Genomic DNA, 21,069 nt, shown 5'->3' on the forward strand with positions numbered 1-21,069 from the left:
CGAGCTGAACCGTTTCGAGCTGAACTGTTTCGACGCGAACCGTTTCGACCCGTACCGTTTCGAGCCGAACCGTTTCGACCCGTACCGTTTCGAGCTGAACCGTTTCGACCCGTGCCGTTTCGAGGCACGGTTCGCGTCGAAACGATTCAGCTCGAAACGGTTCGGCTCGAAACGGTCGGCTCGAAACGGTTCGGCTCGAAACGGTTCGGCTCGAAACGGTTCGGCTCGAAACGGTACGGGTCGAAACGGTTCGGGTCGAAACGATTCAGCTCGAAATAGTACGGGTCGAAACGGTTCAGCTCGAAACGGTACGGGTCGAAACGGTTCGTGTCGAAACGGTTTAGCTCGAAACGGTTCGAGTCGAAACGGTACGGGTACGGGTCGAAACGGCTCAGCTCGAAACGGTGCGGGTCAAAACGGTTCGCGTCGAAACGGTTCAGCTCGAAACGGTTCGGGTTCGAAATGGTTCGCGCCGAAAAGGATTTTTTGTATTTTTTTAGAATTTTTAGAATTTTATTATTTTTTGGAATTTTTTTGATTTTTTGGAGTTGGATCAAAATGGCATTTGAAAACATTTAAAATGAAAATCCCCAAAATACCCCTGGTTAAAGATGGAGTTTTTGGATGAAGTTAGTGTATGTGATCAAAATGGCAACAAAAGGGAAAAGTTAGGGACTCAGAGGCAAAAAATTTGGACTAAAATGGCAAATTTAAACAAAACTCAGGGACTAAAATGGCAATTTACTCAAGTATTTTTTTTCTATGTTAAATCAGGTAACACAAGGGTATATTAGTCTTTCTATCCGTTAATATAAAAATATTTTAAATAAATAAAACAAAATTGAATTTAAAAAATTAATATAATAGTATATATATACGCACACATAGTATACACCTACTTCTCTCTCTACTCATCTCTTTCATTAGTTCTACACCATCAAGCACCACTGCCACAATTAGCCACCACCAACCACCATCGCCACCATCATCCACCACCACCTCCACCTGTCACCACCAAGAACCCTAATTCCCAAATTTCCAGATCACCATTATTGCCTCTTCTATACATATATGCATACACAACCAACCATTACCGCCTCTTCCAAAGTCAGATATGCGGTTAAGTTTGGGATTAGTCGTAGATCTAAATCACGTTGGTGTGGGATAGGCGGTGGATTAGCGGTGAGGTTGGTCGCAGATCAAAATGGCGATGGTGTAGGATGGGGGTTTGAATCCTAGGGTGGGATTTGGTTAAAATCTATTGTAACTGATAGCGATTTTGTAAGTATATATCATCTAGGGCAAACAATATAAGGACTTCACATATTTACGTTGCTAAAACAGAAAATATTGACAATGAGTTTGACATGTATAATGTTTGAACCCCAATTTGTAAGATAAAAAACAAAAACCCTTGTATTATTTTCACAGAGTAATAGTGCCATCGATTAAGCTTTTGGTATATGGATTTGCAGAGATGGATATGGTTCATGAGAGAGAGAAAGAGAGTTGAGAGAGTGAAAGAGAGAGAGAGGTGTTTCTTAATAAAATGGATAGGTTTTTAAGTTATTCATATAATTTGTCCTTCAAAAGGTGAAATGATAAAATTGTCCTTATGTGCAAATTACATGATCAAAATTAACGTAACAGAAAAAAATTAACTAGGTTAGGGTTAAGGACATACCGTGCAAGATTTTGAAATAATAAATACAAAACTCGTCAATTATATAGAAAAATGATACCGCCTGAAATTAGGTATGTAGATAAAGAACATAATTTGCAATTCACTCTAAATATATTTAATAGAAATAAAATATAACCTAATTTATTAAGGATATCCATGAAATCATAGAAGTTTATATACGGTCTACCATAAAGTTACGTGACAAAGGGATGAGCTCGGTTCCAAATATGCTGATACCGAAAGTACCAATCCTGAAAATCTTAAAAAACAAAAAGTTTTCGGTACGGAACGGTGTTTGAAGGAAATCAACCAAAAATACCAGTACCGAACCGAAAGCACCAATCCTCAAAAACGCAAAAAGTCGGTAATTGGCGCAAAAAATTGTTCAGTACGGTACATTGACCAGCACCTGTTCGGTTTCGGTACTTGATACTATTTGCTGACACCTAAAATAACAGAAAAGAATAAATAGTTAAATAGTTTAGAGTTCGCATACATGATGTAAATAGTTAACAAATACTATTTGCTTATCCCAAAAAAATCACCTCGTATATGAAATTAATTGAATGTTTCAAGCTTTAATGCCTTCGAGTTTAAAAAATAACGTAACTAATGGAAAATTCAACTCTTAGACTTATTGGTGAAAGGTGGAGGGGGGGGGGGGGGTGTTCAAATAAGTCTCACACTACAAAGGTTGCGGGATTATTGGGACCTTATGTGATATGTGGTATTGGGTATCATCAAAGAGCCCCCCGCCCGCCATCCACACCAAGCCCCTGCCCCATGCCCGCTATCCCCACCAAGCGCGCCCACCCATCGCGATGTTTGCGACCCTCTTGTGGCTAATGTGACACCATTGGCGCCCCCAATGGAGCCCCATAACACATATTACCTTGAAATCAAAAACGAAAAAAAAGGTATATTAAACTAACATGTAAGTTCTCTTATTCTTATTAAGTTAAGTTGTCTTACAAAATGCTTGCTGCTATACGTTATCATCTAATTATTTATAACATCTAATTTTTCATTTGATTTATGAAACAAGCTAAATACGTTAAATAATTTCAAGTGTTACAACAGATACTTCCTAAACTTCCCTTTACAGTTTATGATTTAATTTTATTTAAATTACATAAAGATTAACATATATAATCCTCTTTCTTACCAACAATTAACTTAATTAGTTGGTCTAGTAACTGATTTCACTTCAATAACACTAAGGCAACACATATTATTAACAACAATATATAATTTTAGCAAATCTATTCTTAGGCCTATTATAGGCAACGAACAATTAATTTGACCAAGCTTAACCCAGAAGATTTATATTGTTCTCATATTATCACTCAATATATGGGCTTTATTTACTTATTGAGCTAACTATAAATGATTTGTGGGCTTGTAAAAACGTGGTGGGCTGGACCATTGTAAGGCAACCAAATGTGAAACTAGGGCACATGAAATAGAAGCAAAGCAGGGGTCGTCTGGTTTCCAGAGTCGAGTGACGGACATTTGCTTACCTCAAATCTGGCTGGAACTTTCACTGTCATGCGAAGAGGGTGGAATTAGATGGATATTAGCTTCATCTGAAGAGATATTAACTATTCAATTTCTTTCAGTTCCCTTCTCGTTTTTCTATCTTAGCTGTAACTCTCTTGTCACGTATTTAATTTGCAGGTGGGGAAGAACTTGGAACACTTGAAGATTCCTCTCACTCATATTCAATCAGCAACCCATTATTTCTCAAACCAATACAGAATTGCAAATTTCACAGATGGCCATGCTTTCTACAGAGCAGAACTCGAGCATTATGATAAAGAGAATCCATCATCCAAGAGACACAAAACTGTACTTATCAAACGTTACCCCCCTTCTGGAAATAAGTTTTTTGGAGAAAAAGAGTTTCTCACAGAAATAGAAATTCTTTCCGGTGGAATTAAGCATCCCAACATAGTCAATTTGCTTGGATTTTGTTTTGAAGAGTCTGAGATGATCCTTGTCAATCAAGAAGACGAAGCTCTCTATCTCGGTGAGTATTTGGGAAACTTCAAAGACAAGCGTGTTTTGACTTGGGAGAAACGTTTGAAAATTTGCATTGATGTTGCACACGCATTGAAGTACATTCACTATGAGATGGAAGACCAAAAGACAATAATACACCGTGATATACGCAGTTACCACATTGGGTTGGATGAGAATTTGGAGGCAAAGATTGTTAGCTTTAGGTGGTCCGTATTCTTGCCTCCAAATCAAGAAGACGAAGCTCTCTATCTCGACTGGATTGGCGGAGACAACTACATAGATCCAGAATATAAGAAGACAGACAAGGTAAAAAGAGAATCAGATGTTTATGGTTTTGGCGTAGTCTTGTTTGAAATTCTATGTGGGAGATTAGCCTTTGACCCAATTTACCTTAAGGAGAGTGACATAGGGCTGGCCCATGTAGCAAGACAAAGCTTCAGCACAAGATCACTAGAAGAGATGATAGATCCTCTAATAAAGGAAGAAATTGGTGAAAACAAATTTGTTCTAAATAGAGGACCCAACAAGGATTCTTTGCACACGTTTATTTCAATTGCACACCAATGTGTGGCGGAAACTCAAGACCAACGCCCAACAATGAAAGTCGTAGTCAAGGAACTTGAGAAAGCATTATTCTTTCAGGTAAGTCACTATTCTAAATTCAGTTTATCAATGCCTAGAAGTAATATGTGTGATGGTTCACTGTTATATAGAAAACAAATTAGAATGCCTTATGAGGTTGGGTTCAAAATATATAAAATTCATTGTTAAAAATCCTTTCCAACTTATAATGTATAGGATCAACCTATCAAGTTTACATTTTAGACATTGTGGGAATTCATCAATCCTATCTTTTAGACTATTAAGTTAGGACCTTGCTAGAATTGCTTATACGTAAGTATAATAATAAATAAAAGTTCAATCCAAAACCTTTAGAAAACACAATACACTGCATATTTATAAGGGACATTTATCATCATATTAAAATCATGTTGTTCAGTGTTTGTGATCAATGATGTGACCCAATTATCAATTTACTCATCATTTATAGTTTTTCATAATATTTAGAAAAAGATAATACCAATTTAGTTTTCTATTACCACTTTATTGAAGTTATTAATATATTTATTTTATTTGGTGTGTCATGTTTGACAGAACAACAACAAGGATAACCCCAAAATGTCACTTGAAGACATAAAACGGGTGACACAAAACTTTCATGATGACAATTTCATCGGTGGGGGAGGATTTGGTAAAGTTTATAAAGGAAACCTTCAAGATGGAGATGGATTTAAAACCATTGTTGCAAAGCGATTGGATACAAGGTTTGGTCAAGGAGAACAACAATTCTTTAGTGAGCTCCAAATTCTTTTGGATTATAAACATGAGAATGTCGTTCGTCTTGTAGGCTACTGTGATGAAAATGATGAAAAAGTCCTTATCTATGAGTATTTGTCCAGGGGAAGTCTTGATAGGTATTTGAATGATACTTCTCTTACATGGGTGAAACGACTTAATATATGCATTGATGTTGCAAGAGCGTTGGATTTCCTACACAGAGGAGTAGGAAAACAAGCAAAGGTGATACATAGGGACATCAAAACTGAAAACATCCTGTTAAACAATGATTGGAAAGCAAAACTGGCTGATTTTGGGCTTTCGCTAATATGTTCAATAAATCAGGAAACAGACTATATCATCGATCATGCGTGTGGCACAAAAGGATATGTGGACCCACTTTATAGACAATCGGGATTCCTAACCATAGAATCCGATATTTACTCGTTTGGTGTTGTTTTATTTGAGATTTTGTGCGGGAGATCAACGTTTGCAATCCACAAACATGAGGGTTACTATCTACCGGATTTCATTAAAAACAACTTTGAAGAAGGAAAACATGCTGAGGTGGTGTTCGAACAAATAAGGGAACAAATCGTGCCACAATCGTTGACTACATTTCAAGAGATTGCCTACCAATGCCTACATCTTGAACGAGAAAAAAGACCGACAACAAAAGAAGTTTTGGTAGAACTTAAGAAGGCATTGGAATTTCAAGTAAGTTAATGATCATAGTTATTATGTAATCTAGCCATGTTTGTTTAATGCATAAACCAAAGCTTTAACTTGTGTTCATTTAATACAATAAAAATTATGTCTGGTAACTTTTTATACCATTATCCGAATCGAATTAGAAAGCCCAGACACAGTTTCCTGGGGCTGCCAATCCTATTCTGTCATTTTCTAATCTCGATTTTAATTTTCGTTTGGCTTTCCCATTGCCCCAGTTGAATTCGGATGTTTCCATAACTGAGACACAAGTAGTTGAGCTATCCAGTGAATTGCACGATATGAACATGACTGGCAAATCTGAAAATTCTGAAATACGTAAGAAGGAAAAGATGTTACTTGACCAAACCGATGACTAAGCTGAATCTGACTGTTGTAAGTCTGCTTTGTTATAAATATTTAAAATGATTTTATCATGTGGAATTGTGGAGTTTTAAGCTGCTGACAACCTTGATATGTGAGTTCAGGAAGATTCTTAGGAAGACTGCTACACCTTCTCGGCTGAATATCTCATGAACAAATGCACGTATATGAAAGGAGGCTTAGTTGCAGGTACTTTTGGTTGGTGTATTAGGTGGGGTGGGTTGAATAACAGATTCGCATTCATATGGGTCTTGTTTCGTATAGGTTTAAACAGGCAAGTTGGATTGAGTTGTTCTGTTTCTTTTTTTTTTTTCTTTTTTTGCATATAACTTAATTTGTTTGTATAAATGAATGTCATGTTGATGCTTTTTTAGATATAATGAATTTTCATTTAGTAAAAAAGGCATCAAATTTCGTTGTTGGCCCCGAAATAGAACTGGACGCCCCTGAACTTTCTCATAATAATCTAGATTTTATCAGTGAATGTTTTGCCTGATAAATGTAGTTAAGAAATATGTAATCACGTGTAGATATCAGAAGGTGATTGAGCTTCAAGCACAAGTACTTTTAGAACTTGAAAGTCAACCAGGTCCTGCACATATAATTAGTGTATTCTTGTGAATTTGAAACCTGTAATAGTTACGAAAGAACGGTGAGCTTCAGCCAATGTAAGAATACACATATCAGAAAATATACTGCTAAAATATAATTAATCTAGGCTATGCGTGTTATTATTATTAGATACTATAGGTTAACGGAATTATATAACCAAGTGCTTCCTCCAAAGCATATAGTTGAGAATAAAAAACAACACCAGTGTTTACCTACAAAAACATAATGGGATTTTTAAGGTTTGTTTTCATTGAATCAGCTTCCCTTGGTACAATTATCATGAAAACGTCTCAGAAGCCAGTTCTGGCCCGAACCAAAAGAAACCCTTAGTTTAAATAACCGGTTCCAACTTGAACTCATCGCGGCCCCAACTCGTTCTGACCCGTCACCGCACCTCACACGACCGTCCGTTTTCCTAGATTTAATTTTATCCACATGCTTTCAATTTCATCAGGATCCTTTGTGGGTTTTTATTCAAGAGTAAATTGCCATTTTAGTCCCTGTGGTTTGACCAAAATTCCCACTTTAGTCCAAATAGTTTTTTTCGTGCCATTTTAGTCCAAATAGTTTTTTTTCCTGCTATTTTAGTCCCTGACTTTTGTCATTTTTTTGCCATTTTCATCTAACCCACTAACTCCATTCAAAAAATTTAGTTAACTTAGGTAAATTTTGGTCAAACCACATTTTTCTTTCTCTTTTTTCAAGTGCGATGGTATGTGGATGGTGGTGTGCCGGTTTACAGCGAAGATGATGGCGGTGGTTGCTGGTTTATGATGATGGCACCCACGTCTCCATTACCAAAAAAGTCAATATAGTCAACAGCAGGTCAGCAGCAAAAGATGTTTTGATAATATGCTACAAGCACCCACGTCTCCATTACCACTACGTGCAACTTTATTCCATTTTTATCTAAGCATGTTTAATGCAGTTGATTTCAAAGCTTTCATAGTTGTACTTTCAGCATCTTCTGTAGTACTTTAATTAGTTTCAGTTCTTAAAGGTGTTTTACTAGGACATGAGCGGTCAAGATCTCCTATATGTGCTAAGCAAAGTTGTGATGACATGCTAAACTTCCAAGCAAGGCCCTATAGCGAAGTGATGAGGGCAATGAAGGAGGTGAAGATTGGTGAATGGAAGAATGCAGTGAAGTTGTTCGACGTAAAGCCCAACAAAACTAATAACATCATATCTTGTCATTGGAGGGTTTTTGAAAACTCGGGAATTGGATCAACCGCACAGAAAGGTGTTTGTTGCAGACGACTGGGTCAACACAACCTGGTGTTTTGACCAGCTAACAACTTAAATGTTCAGCTTGCTCCACAGTGCACATCCGTTTTACTCGGTCAAGCTACACCAATTTTGCAACAACGTAACCGACCCGTTAATGCTAAACTCGGTTTCGACCCATACCCATTCACCCAACTTTGACCCGATCAAGATTATACCCAACAGTGTTGACCCGTTTAGCTAAAGGTATTCACATAGTTGACACAAGACTAACCCGAACCAGTTTAGACTTTAAACTAGTCACTAACCCACCTATTTTGTAATGGATTCGTATTTTGTTGTTTTGAGTCAAGAAATTGCTGGCATTAATCTGAAAAACTAAAATGCAAATTTTGTTGAAAAAAGTGACCGAAAGTCGGCAACTAAGTAGCCCAAAACTGAGTGATTCAGTTCATTTCAAGTCAAAATGAGTGGCTGCTGAAAAAAATAGTTTTCCATCACTTCTTTATTTCTCTTCCTTCATATGCATTGTTGACATTGGTCATCGTTGGGAACTACATTTGACTTCCCACAGTTCACTTTTGTTTTTTTTTTTTTTTTTGGACGGCAAAAAATACTTTATTCAATCACCATAACAGTACATACAAAATTGCACCAGCAAGGTGCTAGCACAAAGTTACAGAACACCAATTTGCCCAGCTTAAGCCTTGTTCTTTCGCCCTGTGCTTCATCCACATAAATGGCATCGCCTGCGTTTCCCCGAAAATCCGATCGATTGATGCCCGCTTGCCTGAGAATATTAACTCATTACGTGTTTTCCATATCGCCCAACATGACGCTATAAAAATCAGTCTTAGCAGACTACTTTTGTGACCCGAAACATCGCCAGCCTTGTATAAATTGAGCAGATCCCTTACATTAGAAATTGGATTCCAAGGGACCTTGCACCAGGTGCACACCTTATGTCTCACCACTGTAGCAACGTAGCAAGATACCAAAAGATGGTCCGCGTCTTCCTCCGCTTCACCGCAAAATCTGCCTAACGTCGAGCCACAATGAACATTACGTCTTTGCAAACCTTTAAGTGTCGCCAATCGGTTTTGTTCAGCCCGACATGCAAAAATATGTTGACTTTCTTCGGGGCCCATTTAACCCAATCGAAGGGGGCAAACGAGACCGAAAACCTGCACATCAAATCTCTACACCACAAAACCAAGAACATACAATCTGAAACCCTTTCCCACACCCAGCGGTCCTTATTATTGGTATGTAAAACAGATCCCAAAACAGTGTTGAGCTGGCCAAACTGATCCACTTCCACAACAGTCAAAGGCGCCCGCTTCCAATCCCAATGAGACTTTCTCACAGTTGACTTTTGTTATCTTTTCTTTTTGGTGCCGCTGGTGTCATAAATGATGTAGGCTAGAAAATGTCAGATGTTGCTACATTTGACTTTCCACAGTTGACTTTTGACTTTTTTTGTCAATTGTAAAGTTTCGCCATCAGTGGAAGCTATTGTGAGCACTGAAAATGGCCGTTGTTGACTTTTTGTTGTATAAGTTGATGTTTTGAGCACTTTTTCCAACTTGTGTGCACCAAGATCCTCCCTCCTTTTCACTCATAACTGAATCAGCTTCTTCAACAATGTATTTGGAATTTTGGATGCACCAATATCCTATTTTTCAGTCAAAACCGTGTCAGGTTCGTTCAGGCTTTCCTACAACTTCTTCGGTGTGATCGATTGATTGTGTTTCTCAATCTGGGGCCCCCCAAGATCCTCCTTTTCAATCAAAATTGCAACGTGTTCATCACAGCTTCTTCGAACCTGTTCTCTTGAGCCTGTTCTCTAATTCGGGTACTTCAAGATCCTTTTTTCGGTCAAAACTGCAACAGGTTCCTTGACAGCTTCACGAATCTGTTCGCTTGGTGCACCAAGATCCACATTTTCATTTAAAACTGAAACGGTTTTATCAATTTTCATGCTTGATGTCTTCACTGACACCACCTGAATCAGAAATGATCTCCTGCCTGATTTTATCACCAACAAAATCAACAAACGATAGTTTTTGTGATATATAAAACCAAGAAATAAAAACTGGGGCTGGTGTGTGTGGTCCGATCTTGGACATCCATACAAGCCCTATAACGAAGTGATGAGGGCAATGAAGGACGTGAAGATTGGTGAATGGAAGAATGCAGTGAAGTTGTTCTACGTAATGGCCAACAAAAATAACACCATGTCTTGTCAATGGAGGGTTTCTGCAAACTGAGGAATTGGAACGACCATGCAGCAAGGTGTTTGTTGCAGACGACTGGGTCAACACAACCTGGTGTTGACCCGTTTAGCTAAACGTATTCACATAGTTGACACAAGTTGTAAAATGGTATAGATCTAACACTAACAGAATAATCACACAAGATGTAGCGACAAAAAACGTGACAAAATCTATTATTAACCCAAACCAAAAAAGTACCCAACCAAACCCTAGATCTCAAATATCTGAGATCTGTGTAATACAAAGTACAGATTCAACAGATTACATAATCTGTTGAATATTAACGAAGAAATACAAACAAAAAATACAAAAGAAACAAACAGAGATCAACAAGATCTCAAATACAACTATGATCTCTTTAACAGAGATCTATAAAACTGATGAAACTCTTCAACAGCTTGAAGACAGCTTGATGATCAGATCTTCACACGAACAACCCAGATCACCGATGAACTAAGCGAATACGGAGAGATGTGATGAAACCCTAAGAAATATCTAGAACAACTGAACTGATCTTTCTCTCACATCCATTATATATCAAGGCAAATAGAATGTTTCATATAAGCCCCTGAACTTCTCATAAGATCTCACATGGCCCTTGGCCCACAACAACCTGAACAACAAACCAACAACTTTGCAACAACTTGAACCGGACCCAAAGGCCCAACAGATATACAAAGCCCAATAAGAATAAATAACAATACATCAGCCCAATATGAATAACAATATGAATAATATGTTAATGACATGAATTAGATATAGAATCATTACTTTTAACACCCCCCCCCCCATAATTCATGCACTAAACATATTATACATACCCAATTTTTCACATAAAGACTCATGTTGAGCAACACTTAAATCTTTAGTAAAAATGTCTGCAATCTGATTTTCAGATGCAATTTTTTGTGGGTCAACAATGCCACTTGCAATTTTTTCTCTCAAAAAATGCAAGTCCAACTCAAAATGTTTAGTTCTTTCATGGAACACAGGATTTTGTGAAATTGAGATAGCAGATTTGCTATCACAAAACAGTGAAACAGGTAATGTACAATTAATTCCTAATTCAGACAAAACATTTTTAATCCACATCACTTCACAAGTAGCAGAACACATTGCCCTGTACTCAGCCTCAGCTGTAGACCTTGAAACAAACCCTTGTTTCTTGCTTTTCCAAGACACAAGAGTATTTCCAAGAAATATGCCAAAACCAGTAACTGACTTCCTGGTTGACAAACACTTAGCCCAATCTGAATCAACAAAACCTGATATATCAAAATTACCTGTTTTCCTGAACATAACACCTTTTCCTGGACATTGCTTTAAGTATCTTAACAGTCTTAAAGCAATGTCTAAATGTGACTGACATGGTTTGTGCATGTATTGACTCAAGAACTGCACTGCATAACTTATGTCAGGACGAGTTAAAGACAAATATATCAGCTTACCTATTAACTTTTGAAAACCAGTGATATTTTCTAAATAACTTTTGTCCTTCTCAATTTTGTTAGTAATAACATGAGACAATTCAATAGGAGTCCCAACAGGTTTACATCCAAGATATCCAAACTCATTTAAAAGCTCAAGACAATATTTTCGTTGGGACAAACAAACAGAGTCACCTGAATATAAAACTTCAATACCCAGGAAATATTTAAGCACACCCAAGTCTTTTATTAAGAAACTCTCACTTAAACACCTTTTAACCCTAGCAACTTCAGTAGAACTGTTACCAGTAACTACTATATCATCAACATAAACTAAAAGAATAACAAGAATATCACCTTTGTTCATAATGAACAAAGAGTGATCACATAAACTTTGGGTAAAACCCATATCAAGCAACACAAAAGACAGTTTTACATTCCATTTCCTAGGTGCTTGTTTAAGTCCATAAAGGGACTTAACAAGCTTACACACCTTATTTTTATCTTCATTGAAATAACCTAAAGGTAATGTCATATACACATCTTCAGATAAAGAACCATACAAGAAGGCATTGTTTATATCAAGCTGATACAAAGGCCACCCATTATTTACAGCTATTATCAAAACAATTCTAACAGTTACCATTTTAACTACTGGAGAAAAGGTTTCTCCAAAATCAATTCCCTCCTTTTGGTTGAAACCCTTTGCAACCAGCCTGGCCTTATATCTCTCAACCTCCCCATTGGCCTTATATTTTATTTTGTATACCCATTTACAGCCTATGGGTTTCCTACCTTTAGGTAAATCAACAACAACCCATGTATTATTTCTATTAAGAGCTTCCATCTCTTGATTCATAGCTTCTATCCACCTAGGATCTCTAATAGCCTCATTATAAGAGTTAGGCTCAACAGACTTGTTTAAAGAAGAAACTAAACACAAATTGTCAACAGATAAACAAGCATAGTTAACAACCTTTTCAATTCCATATTTTACTTTTCCTTCAACAACAAACTCATTAAACCTTTGTGGAAAAACAACTTTCCTAGAAGATTTCCTAACTGACTGTCCCTCAGATAGGTTGGTCTCATCATGAACTACAGTGTCCTCTGCCCTGCCAACATTACCTACACTACTACTACCCAACTGCCCACTTTCAGAATTAACATTCTCAACATTTTGGGCAGTGGCAGATGTAGAAGGTGACACTGGCTGCTGATCATCATTGCAGTGATCTTGAGCACCAGTTGTACCCTCTTCATCATTGGGAACATTAGGAACTTCAGGTATATTTGTTTCAGTTAAGTCAAAAAAATTTATATGGTTTAAATCTGTTGTATTTATTAATTCTTGACTTTTAACCAAATTAGATTTGAAAGGGTACACATTCTCATAAAATTTTACATCTCTAGAAAAAAAATACTTTTCTATTATCTAAACTCAGTAATTTGTAACCCTTTTTCATGTTTGAATAACCAACAAATACACACTTATCAGCATGAATTTATCAGTTTCAGACAAGACAGTACTAAAACAAAGACATCCAAAGTTCCTTAAGTGATCAAATGAGGGCTTAAAACCATAAACTACTTCATAAGGACTCTTACCACCTAACACAGAAGAGGGTAACCTGTTAATCAAATAAACAGCAGTCAATACACAATCAGACCGGTACTTCAAAGGTAAACCACTTTGAAACATTAAAGTTCTAGCTGTGTTCAAAAGATGCCTATGTTTCCTTTCCACCACACCATTTTGTTGTGGTGTATAAGGACATGAAGTTTGATGTAATATTCCTTTGTTTTTACAAAACACATTCATTTGATTATTTACAAACTCAGTACCATTATCACTCCTAAACACCTTAATTTTTTTCTCAAACGAGTTAAAACAAGTTCATAAAAACTACACAGATTTTCAAAAACTTCTGTTTTACTTGTTAACATGTAGCACCAGACAGTTCTTGGAAAATCATCAACAATGGTTAGAAAATATTTATAGCCTTCATAACTTGAAACTTTATATGGTCCCCATACATCAAGATGAACTAAATCTCCTATAGATGTTGACTTATGTTCACTAAGAGGAAATGGCACTCTAACTTGTTTAGCCCTGTGACACACATCACACAGACCATGATCAACATTTTTAACACCAAACTTATCTTTTAACACAGCTAGCACTTGATCAGATGGATGACCCAATCTACTATGCCATAACCCAGACTTAACAAAACTATTAAAACAAACATTCACAGAATTACCATATTTTCCCACAAAATACAGACCACTATCTTGACTACCAGTCACCAGGATTCTCCTTGATTTGGAATCCTGTAATACACAACTATCTTCTTTAAACACAACAGTAATATTATTATCCTTAGCTAGCCTATGAACAGATAACAAGTTGACATGATAACCTGGGACATAGAAAACATCTTGTAGAATAACACCATTCATTAACTTGACATTTCCTATTTTCAAAACCTTAACATTTGTTCCATTAGGATGACCTACTGTAAGGTCAAAGTCAGAAACATCAATTGTGTTAAACATATCTTTATCACTGTTTACCATATGTTGACTAGCCCCAGAGTCAACTATCCAACTCATTATCCCTTCAAAAAACATAGAGCTAGAACAGCTAACACCACTATTAACAAAGCAGGACTCACCCCCTACATTTGTTGACTCCACTCCAGAACTAGCAACATTTGCAGACTTATCACCAACTAAGTTTAACAACTTAGCTATCTGTTCAAGTGTAAAAGGCAAACCAGAAGTAGACATACTAGAAGATGACCCAATAGCAGCATGAGATTTACCATTTACACTAGCTTTACCAGAAGTATTATTAGTTCTTTTTCTAAAATTAGGAGGATAACCAACTAGTTCAAAACATCTATCAACAGTGTGACCTAACATATTACAATGTGTACATTTTAAAGCAGGGTTAGGTCCTCTTTGATTAGATGTTTTTTTTCTTGATTCAAAAGACTGGTTTGACTTAGAAGCAAAAGAAACACTTTGACCTTTTGATCCACTACCACTTGACATTCTATGTGACTCCTCTCTAGACACAACAGAAAATGCAACCTTGACAGATGGAAAAACTTCTCTGGTTAACAGATTTGTTCTTACTGGTTGATAAACATCATCCAACCCCATAAGAAATTGCATTAGTTTTATTAGCATTGAGAAATCATTATAATCTTTTGCAGCCTTACATGAACATGTGGGCAGTTTGAGCATAGCATCAAATTGTTTCCACATAGTAGTAAGCCTGTTATAATATTCAGCCACAGTTGAACCATTTTGAGAAATACAGTTAATTTTTTTGAACAAATCATAAACCACAGAACCATCTATCTTGTCATAGGTTTCTTTTAAATCTTCCCAAACCTCTGAGGCAAGTGTAGAAAACACTTGACCCAAAAATAACTCCTCAGAAACAGAATTCAAAAGCCAAGTTAAAACAACTGAGTTACACCTATCCCACTGACTAGCAAGAACATGATCCTCTGTGGATCTTTCACATTTACCATCAACAAAACCAAACTTATTCTTGGCTTCTAAAGCTAATTTCATAGAAGTAGACCACACAGAATAGTTTTCAGTACCCTTCAACTTAACACTAACAATAGTAAGAGCACTAGAATCACTAGGATGAAGATACAAAGGATCTCCAATATCCAACTTACTAATCAAAGTCTGAGATGCGCCAGCGTTTGAATCTGGTTCTCCCATGACAACAATATTCTACAAATAACTAGCAATCAAAATCAACACAGAACAGATACACAGATAATGAATCAAGAACAAAAGACAACACACAACCCTAAGGCGAAGCTGTATCAGTGTCCAGATTCCAGGTTCATCACTTATAGTGCCTGGACAGGTCTTAATACAGGAGCCAATCTAGATAATCACCACCACAATCAAAACATAGACCACAAGAACCAACAAGAAACAAACCAAATGAGACAAATACCAATATCAAATAAAAGTGCCGGTCCTCACTACCCCGACTTCAACTAATCAACCAACAAAAACAGTAAACTACAGAGAAGGAAAGATCTCACAGTGGGTGCAAAGTCTTCACACAAGATGAAGACTGTAACCTTCTAGGGTTACACGTCAATCACCAACAACAATGAACAAACACTGGTTGGTTTGCTCTGAATCCTTCTAGGGTTTCAGAGACCAACGCAGTCTTCTCACAAATCCCAAGAACAGTGTCAAGATCCACACCGATTCACTCCCAAGATCAGATAACACAAACACCACAGATCTACAAGAACAAACAAAATATCAGAACAGATCAAACAAACAAGATCTAACAGCGGAAGTCTTAGATCTGTATACAAGAGCTTGAAAGCTCTGATACCATGTAAAATGGTATAGATCTAACACTAACAGAATAATCACACAAGATGTAGCGACAAAAAACGTGACAAAATCTATTATTAACCCAAACCAAAAAAGTACCCAACCAAACCCTAGATCTCTAATATCTGAGATCTGTGTAATACAAAGTACAGATTCAACAGATTAGATAATCTGTTGAATATGAACGAAGAAATACAAACAAAAAATACAAAAGAAACAAACAGAGATCAACAAGATCTCAAATACAACTATGATCTCTTTAACAGAGATCTATAAAACTGATGAAACTCTTCAACAGCTTGAAGACAGCTTGATGATCAGATCTTCACACGAACAACCCAGATCACCGATGAACTAAGCGAATACGGAGAGATGTGATGAAACCCTAAGAAATATCTAGAACAACTGAACTGATCTTTCTCTCACATCCATTATATATCAAGGCAAATAGAATGTTTCATATAAGCCCCTGAACTTCTCATAAGATCTCACATGGCCCTTGGCCCACAACAACCTGAACAACAAACCAACAACTTTGCAACAACTTGAACCGGACCCAAAGGCCCAACAGATATACAAAGCCCAATAAGAATAAATAACAATACATCAGCCCAATATGAATAACAATATGAATAATATGTTAATGACATGAATTAGATATAGAACCATTACTTTTAACACAAGTCTAACGCGAACCCGTTTAGGATTTAGACTAGTCACTAACCCGCATATTTCGTAATGGATTCGTGTTGTGTTGTGTCAACAAATTGCCGGTCCTAATCTGAAAAATTAAAATGCAAATTTTGTTGAAAAAAGTGAACCGAAGTTATCAACTAAATAATTGTTTAAACGTTGAGCAAAACAACAATCATCAGTGTCTAACAATTAAACAAATCTAGAACTTTCAACCCATTCACTGAAGAAAAATACAAATACAAATCTAGAACTTACAATTAAATATAAAGATGACGCCTCTAAAACAAATAAATAAGTTAAGATTAAGAAATTGAAGATGTACTTACAAACAGTATCCGTCATCATTGTTACTTCAAAGTTCATGAGATCATCTTTAGCATTTTCGAAAGAAACGCTACACGTCTCGGGTAAGTCCGATTCACAGTTATATCTACAACTAAAAACATAATGGAACAAAGCAAAAGAGTAATCACTTTATAACAATATATCACAATATACAGTTATGTTACAACTTCAAACAGCAAAAGGATACACAAAACACTATCTTGTACAGTCACTATCACATTGTCACTTCGGTTCCACCACGGGAGTAAGCGCTATCTTACACACCCAAACATCCCAAAACACTTTTTTTCATTGCGAATTATGTTATAAGAGGCACCACACTACCGGTTCCACAGGGATAAGCAATAAGCACAAAATGAATTAATATAAGAAACTGCAAAAACTACTGTTCCAATGACACATAGAGCTAGGAATCAATGGGTGGAGGGTCAAAGTCAACAACAGTTGGAATAGTCAAAATCATATTGCTGCTAGCCAACATCTGATCTATGTGGCAGGAAACCTTAATGTTGATATGGTAAATTCAGGTTAGAAGCAAAAGTCAACTAGGAAATCAAATTGGGCTTATTATTTGATTCACAAAAGTCTTGGTTATTCTTTTGTTAGGCCATCCGTAGTCATAACGCCCCTTTGTGGGCGTTATGCGACACGTGGCGCGCCACGTCAGCGTGTGGGCGTTATGGGGCCTTATGCATTTAAGCCCGTAGTCATAAAGCCCCCGCCTAATCATTACCCAATTAATTAATAAACCCTTAAACTATACATATATATGTATATATATATATGTATGTGTGAGTGGAGAGAAAAGAAACAACAAACATGGCGCCGCGAAATATATAACGGGAGGAGAAATTTTTTACCCCATAACGCCCCCCGTAGTGGTGTTCGGGGCGCTATGGGGGCGTTATGAAGGAAAAGGGCGCCATATACAGCCCCATTACACATGCTCTTAGACAAAATGCAAGGCATTGTGTCACCTGCCAGGTTGGCAATCCGGATTATAGGATGTTAATCCACCTCAGTGATCCATGTGATGCATTACGCTGTGGCGATCTATGTGCTGTTAAAGCAAAAAAGAGTCATCTATCAGTCGTCATCGGTGCCACCACAGCAGTAGCCATGCCGCCAACACAACCATCGCCACTAACCTCCATAAAAACAAACATAGCATGCGAACCCGCTCTGACCCAACCTGTTTTGACTCGAATCCATTTGACATGTTTTTCAAAGAGCTGCCCATTCAGAGACGAACCCAATTTGATACTTTACACAACCCAACCCAACCCAACCCAACCCAACCCAACACAACACAACACAACCCAACCCAACCCAACCCAACCCAACCTGCCCTGTTAGTTTTGACCTGTTACACAACCTGACCCAACCCACCATTTTCTAGTCATAAAAATGAAATAGACCATTAAATACACATAAAATCAGTGCGAACAACTTGGAAATAGCATCCTCCAACTATTTTCTTAGATAATCGACATGTGACAAATCATAAAATTACATAGAACTGATTGACAAATCATCAACAATAACTGTGATATAAAAAAAAACAAAGAAATAAAAAAGGTCGCAGAGGGCTGGTGTGTGTGGTCTGATCTTGGACATCCATACAGGCCCTATAGCCAAGTGATGAGGGCTGGGGAATTGGATCAACCATGCAGCAAGGTGTTTGTTGCAGACGACTGGGTCAACACAACCTGGTGTTGACCCGTTTAGCTAAACGTATTCACATAGTTGACACAAGACTAACGCGAACCCGTTTAGGCTTTAGACTAGTCACTAACCCGCATCTATACTATGTTTACATACCATATGACTCCTACAACATGTCAGAATCGTTCCCATAAAAATAATTGTTCATATGTTGACCAAAACAACAATCATTAGTGTCTAACAATTAAACAAATCTAGAACTTACATTAACCCATTCACTGAAGAGAAATACAAATACGAATTTTCTTTTGATCTCACATTTAAAGCAAACAAATAACACAAATTAAAATCAGTAAGATGGATCATCTAATATTCATCATCATCATCCTCCACATAGTATGCCTCCGGGTTAACCGGCTTAAACTTCTTTCCAACCATACTCACTCCGACATGCTCCTGTTGTTGATTATCATTATCCCCCTCAGCTTCATCCGATTCTCCCTTGTTACTCTGATCTCGTTCAACAATAGGGGTGAACGTGGGCGCTTTTGCTTCACTAGCAACTTTGCTGGCGACTTCATTTGCAGACATGTTATTGTGCACTTCACCTGAACGCCCCGGTGGTTGACTATAACTGGTTGAATTCAACCCACTGTCGCTAATCTGATTAGCTGACTTCATCGGTTGGCGTACATCTTCTTGTCCCGGAGGCACCAAGCTCTGACTAGTTGCGGTCAACTGAGGTTCGGAGTGTCCATTATGAACAGATGAGGCGATCGGAGCTGTTGGCTTGGATATGTAGCTGACGTGCTTCGTGGGATCGATGCTGGGCGAGCGTTCGAATGTTGCCGAGGGAGCTGGAGAGTAGCCGCTGTAACTCATTTTTAGCCGGAGAAGAAGGTTCTCCGGTAGAATAGGGTCTGATGAGTTTGGATGATATGAGTGTATATATTGTGAGTAAGCTATGAGAAGTCAAGGTCAACTTAACGTTTAGTCTTTTTATATTTGAAAAATTGAAGTAATTGTTACAAGAAGCTTCCTATTATATAGTGTAACGCGTAGTCTTTTTTATAGTTGAACACTAGAAGTATTATTAGAAACTTCCTAGTTCTTACATGTTCATATAATCATTTATGAAAAATAATAATAAGAGAAAACACGTTATAATTATAATTTGCATGAATATTTTATTTGATATGTAGTGGATACATCTTATAATTTATAAGAATTTTTACAATGTCTTTGATTTGTATCAAATTAACATTGTTTGGTTTGATTTTTGACGAATGTGTGATTTTGGTTTTAGTATATAAATTAAAACGATAAATGTGAGGGAAAGTGGGTTTGATGTGAAAGGAAGAGGGGAGATCAACATTAACATTAAAACAAAAATAAAACAATAAAGGAAGAGGAAGAGGAAGAGGGGAGATCAACATTAATATTAACACAAAAATAAAACAATAATAATATTATTTGATCAATGTGTGAAAAGAAAATAAACTCCATGTATGATGTTACTTGTAATTAACAACTAAAATTGATGGATAAATATATTCAGTTATTGCTTTCATTTTCTAAGATGAATTTAAATTACTTATTCAACAAACCAAACATGATCCACATTCATTCACTTAAAACAAGGTGTATGCTACAAAATCGTTATATCATAAGTTCCTGTTGATATTCTATGTAGGTAACACCTAATGGAGTTTACTCGGCTATAGAGATGTGTCTAATTGAACCGAATTCAACCAACTAAACCGATAAACGATTGAACGATTAAAACACTTATAATTCTGTGTACTCGATTGAATTTGGGTCGCTTATCTAGGTAAGCAAGAGTTGCGGTACTGATAACTGAACCAAAAACCGAATAACACTTGGATACGGTTTGGAACCGAACCGATTATTTGAAAAACATTTCAGAACATTTTTTGGTTGTGAATACGGTTTGGACTTAGGTTGTTTTCGGTTATGGGTAATTTTGCACACCCCTAACCATATCCATGTTTCCGCACTTAAAATGAATGTGCATGCCCTAAAGAGTAAGTTACGAGCTTCTTATGCTTCATTGTAATGCATAAGTTAAAAGTGGAAAGATAATCGTAACACGATTTAAAGAAATATAAACCCTTAAATCTTCGGTGAAAGTTTGCCTCTTAAATGTGGCTAAGTATGTAATCACATGCAGATATCAGAAGGTGATTGAGCTTCACGCACAAGTACCAGGGAAGAAAGTCAATCATGAAGAGTTTATGGATGGACGGAGATTAACACCAGTTAAATTCAACAC

General features: G+C 37.0%; 1 protein-coding gene across 1 annotated transcript in view; it reads left to right on the forward strand.

The window, feature by feature from the left end:
* LOC118484216 overlaps window positions 1–5,786 on the forward strand; it is a 37,423-nt gene extending 31,637 nt beyond the window's left edge. The window contains exons 7-8 of the mRNA XM_035980219.1: window positions 3,362–4,348; window positions 4,862–5,786. Of these exons, the coding sequence (XP_035836112.1) occupies window positions 3,362–4,348; window positions 4,862–5,770 (1,896 nt within the window). The 3' untranslated portion in view covers window positions 5,771–5,786. The remainder of the gene's footprint in view (window positions 1–3,361; window positions 4,349–4,861) is intronic.
* Window positions 5,787–21,069: the final 15,283 nt, after the last annotated feature.

This window comes from Helianthus annuus, chromosome 11 (assembly GCF_002127325.2).
Source record: "Helianthus annuus cultivar XRQ/B chromosome 11, HanXRQr2.0-SUNRISE, whole genome shotgun sequence".
NCBI classification, from domain to species: Eukaryota; Viridiplantae; Streptophyta; class Magnoliopsida; order Asterales; family Asteraceae; genus Helianthus; species Helianthus annuus.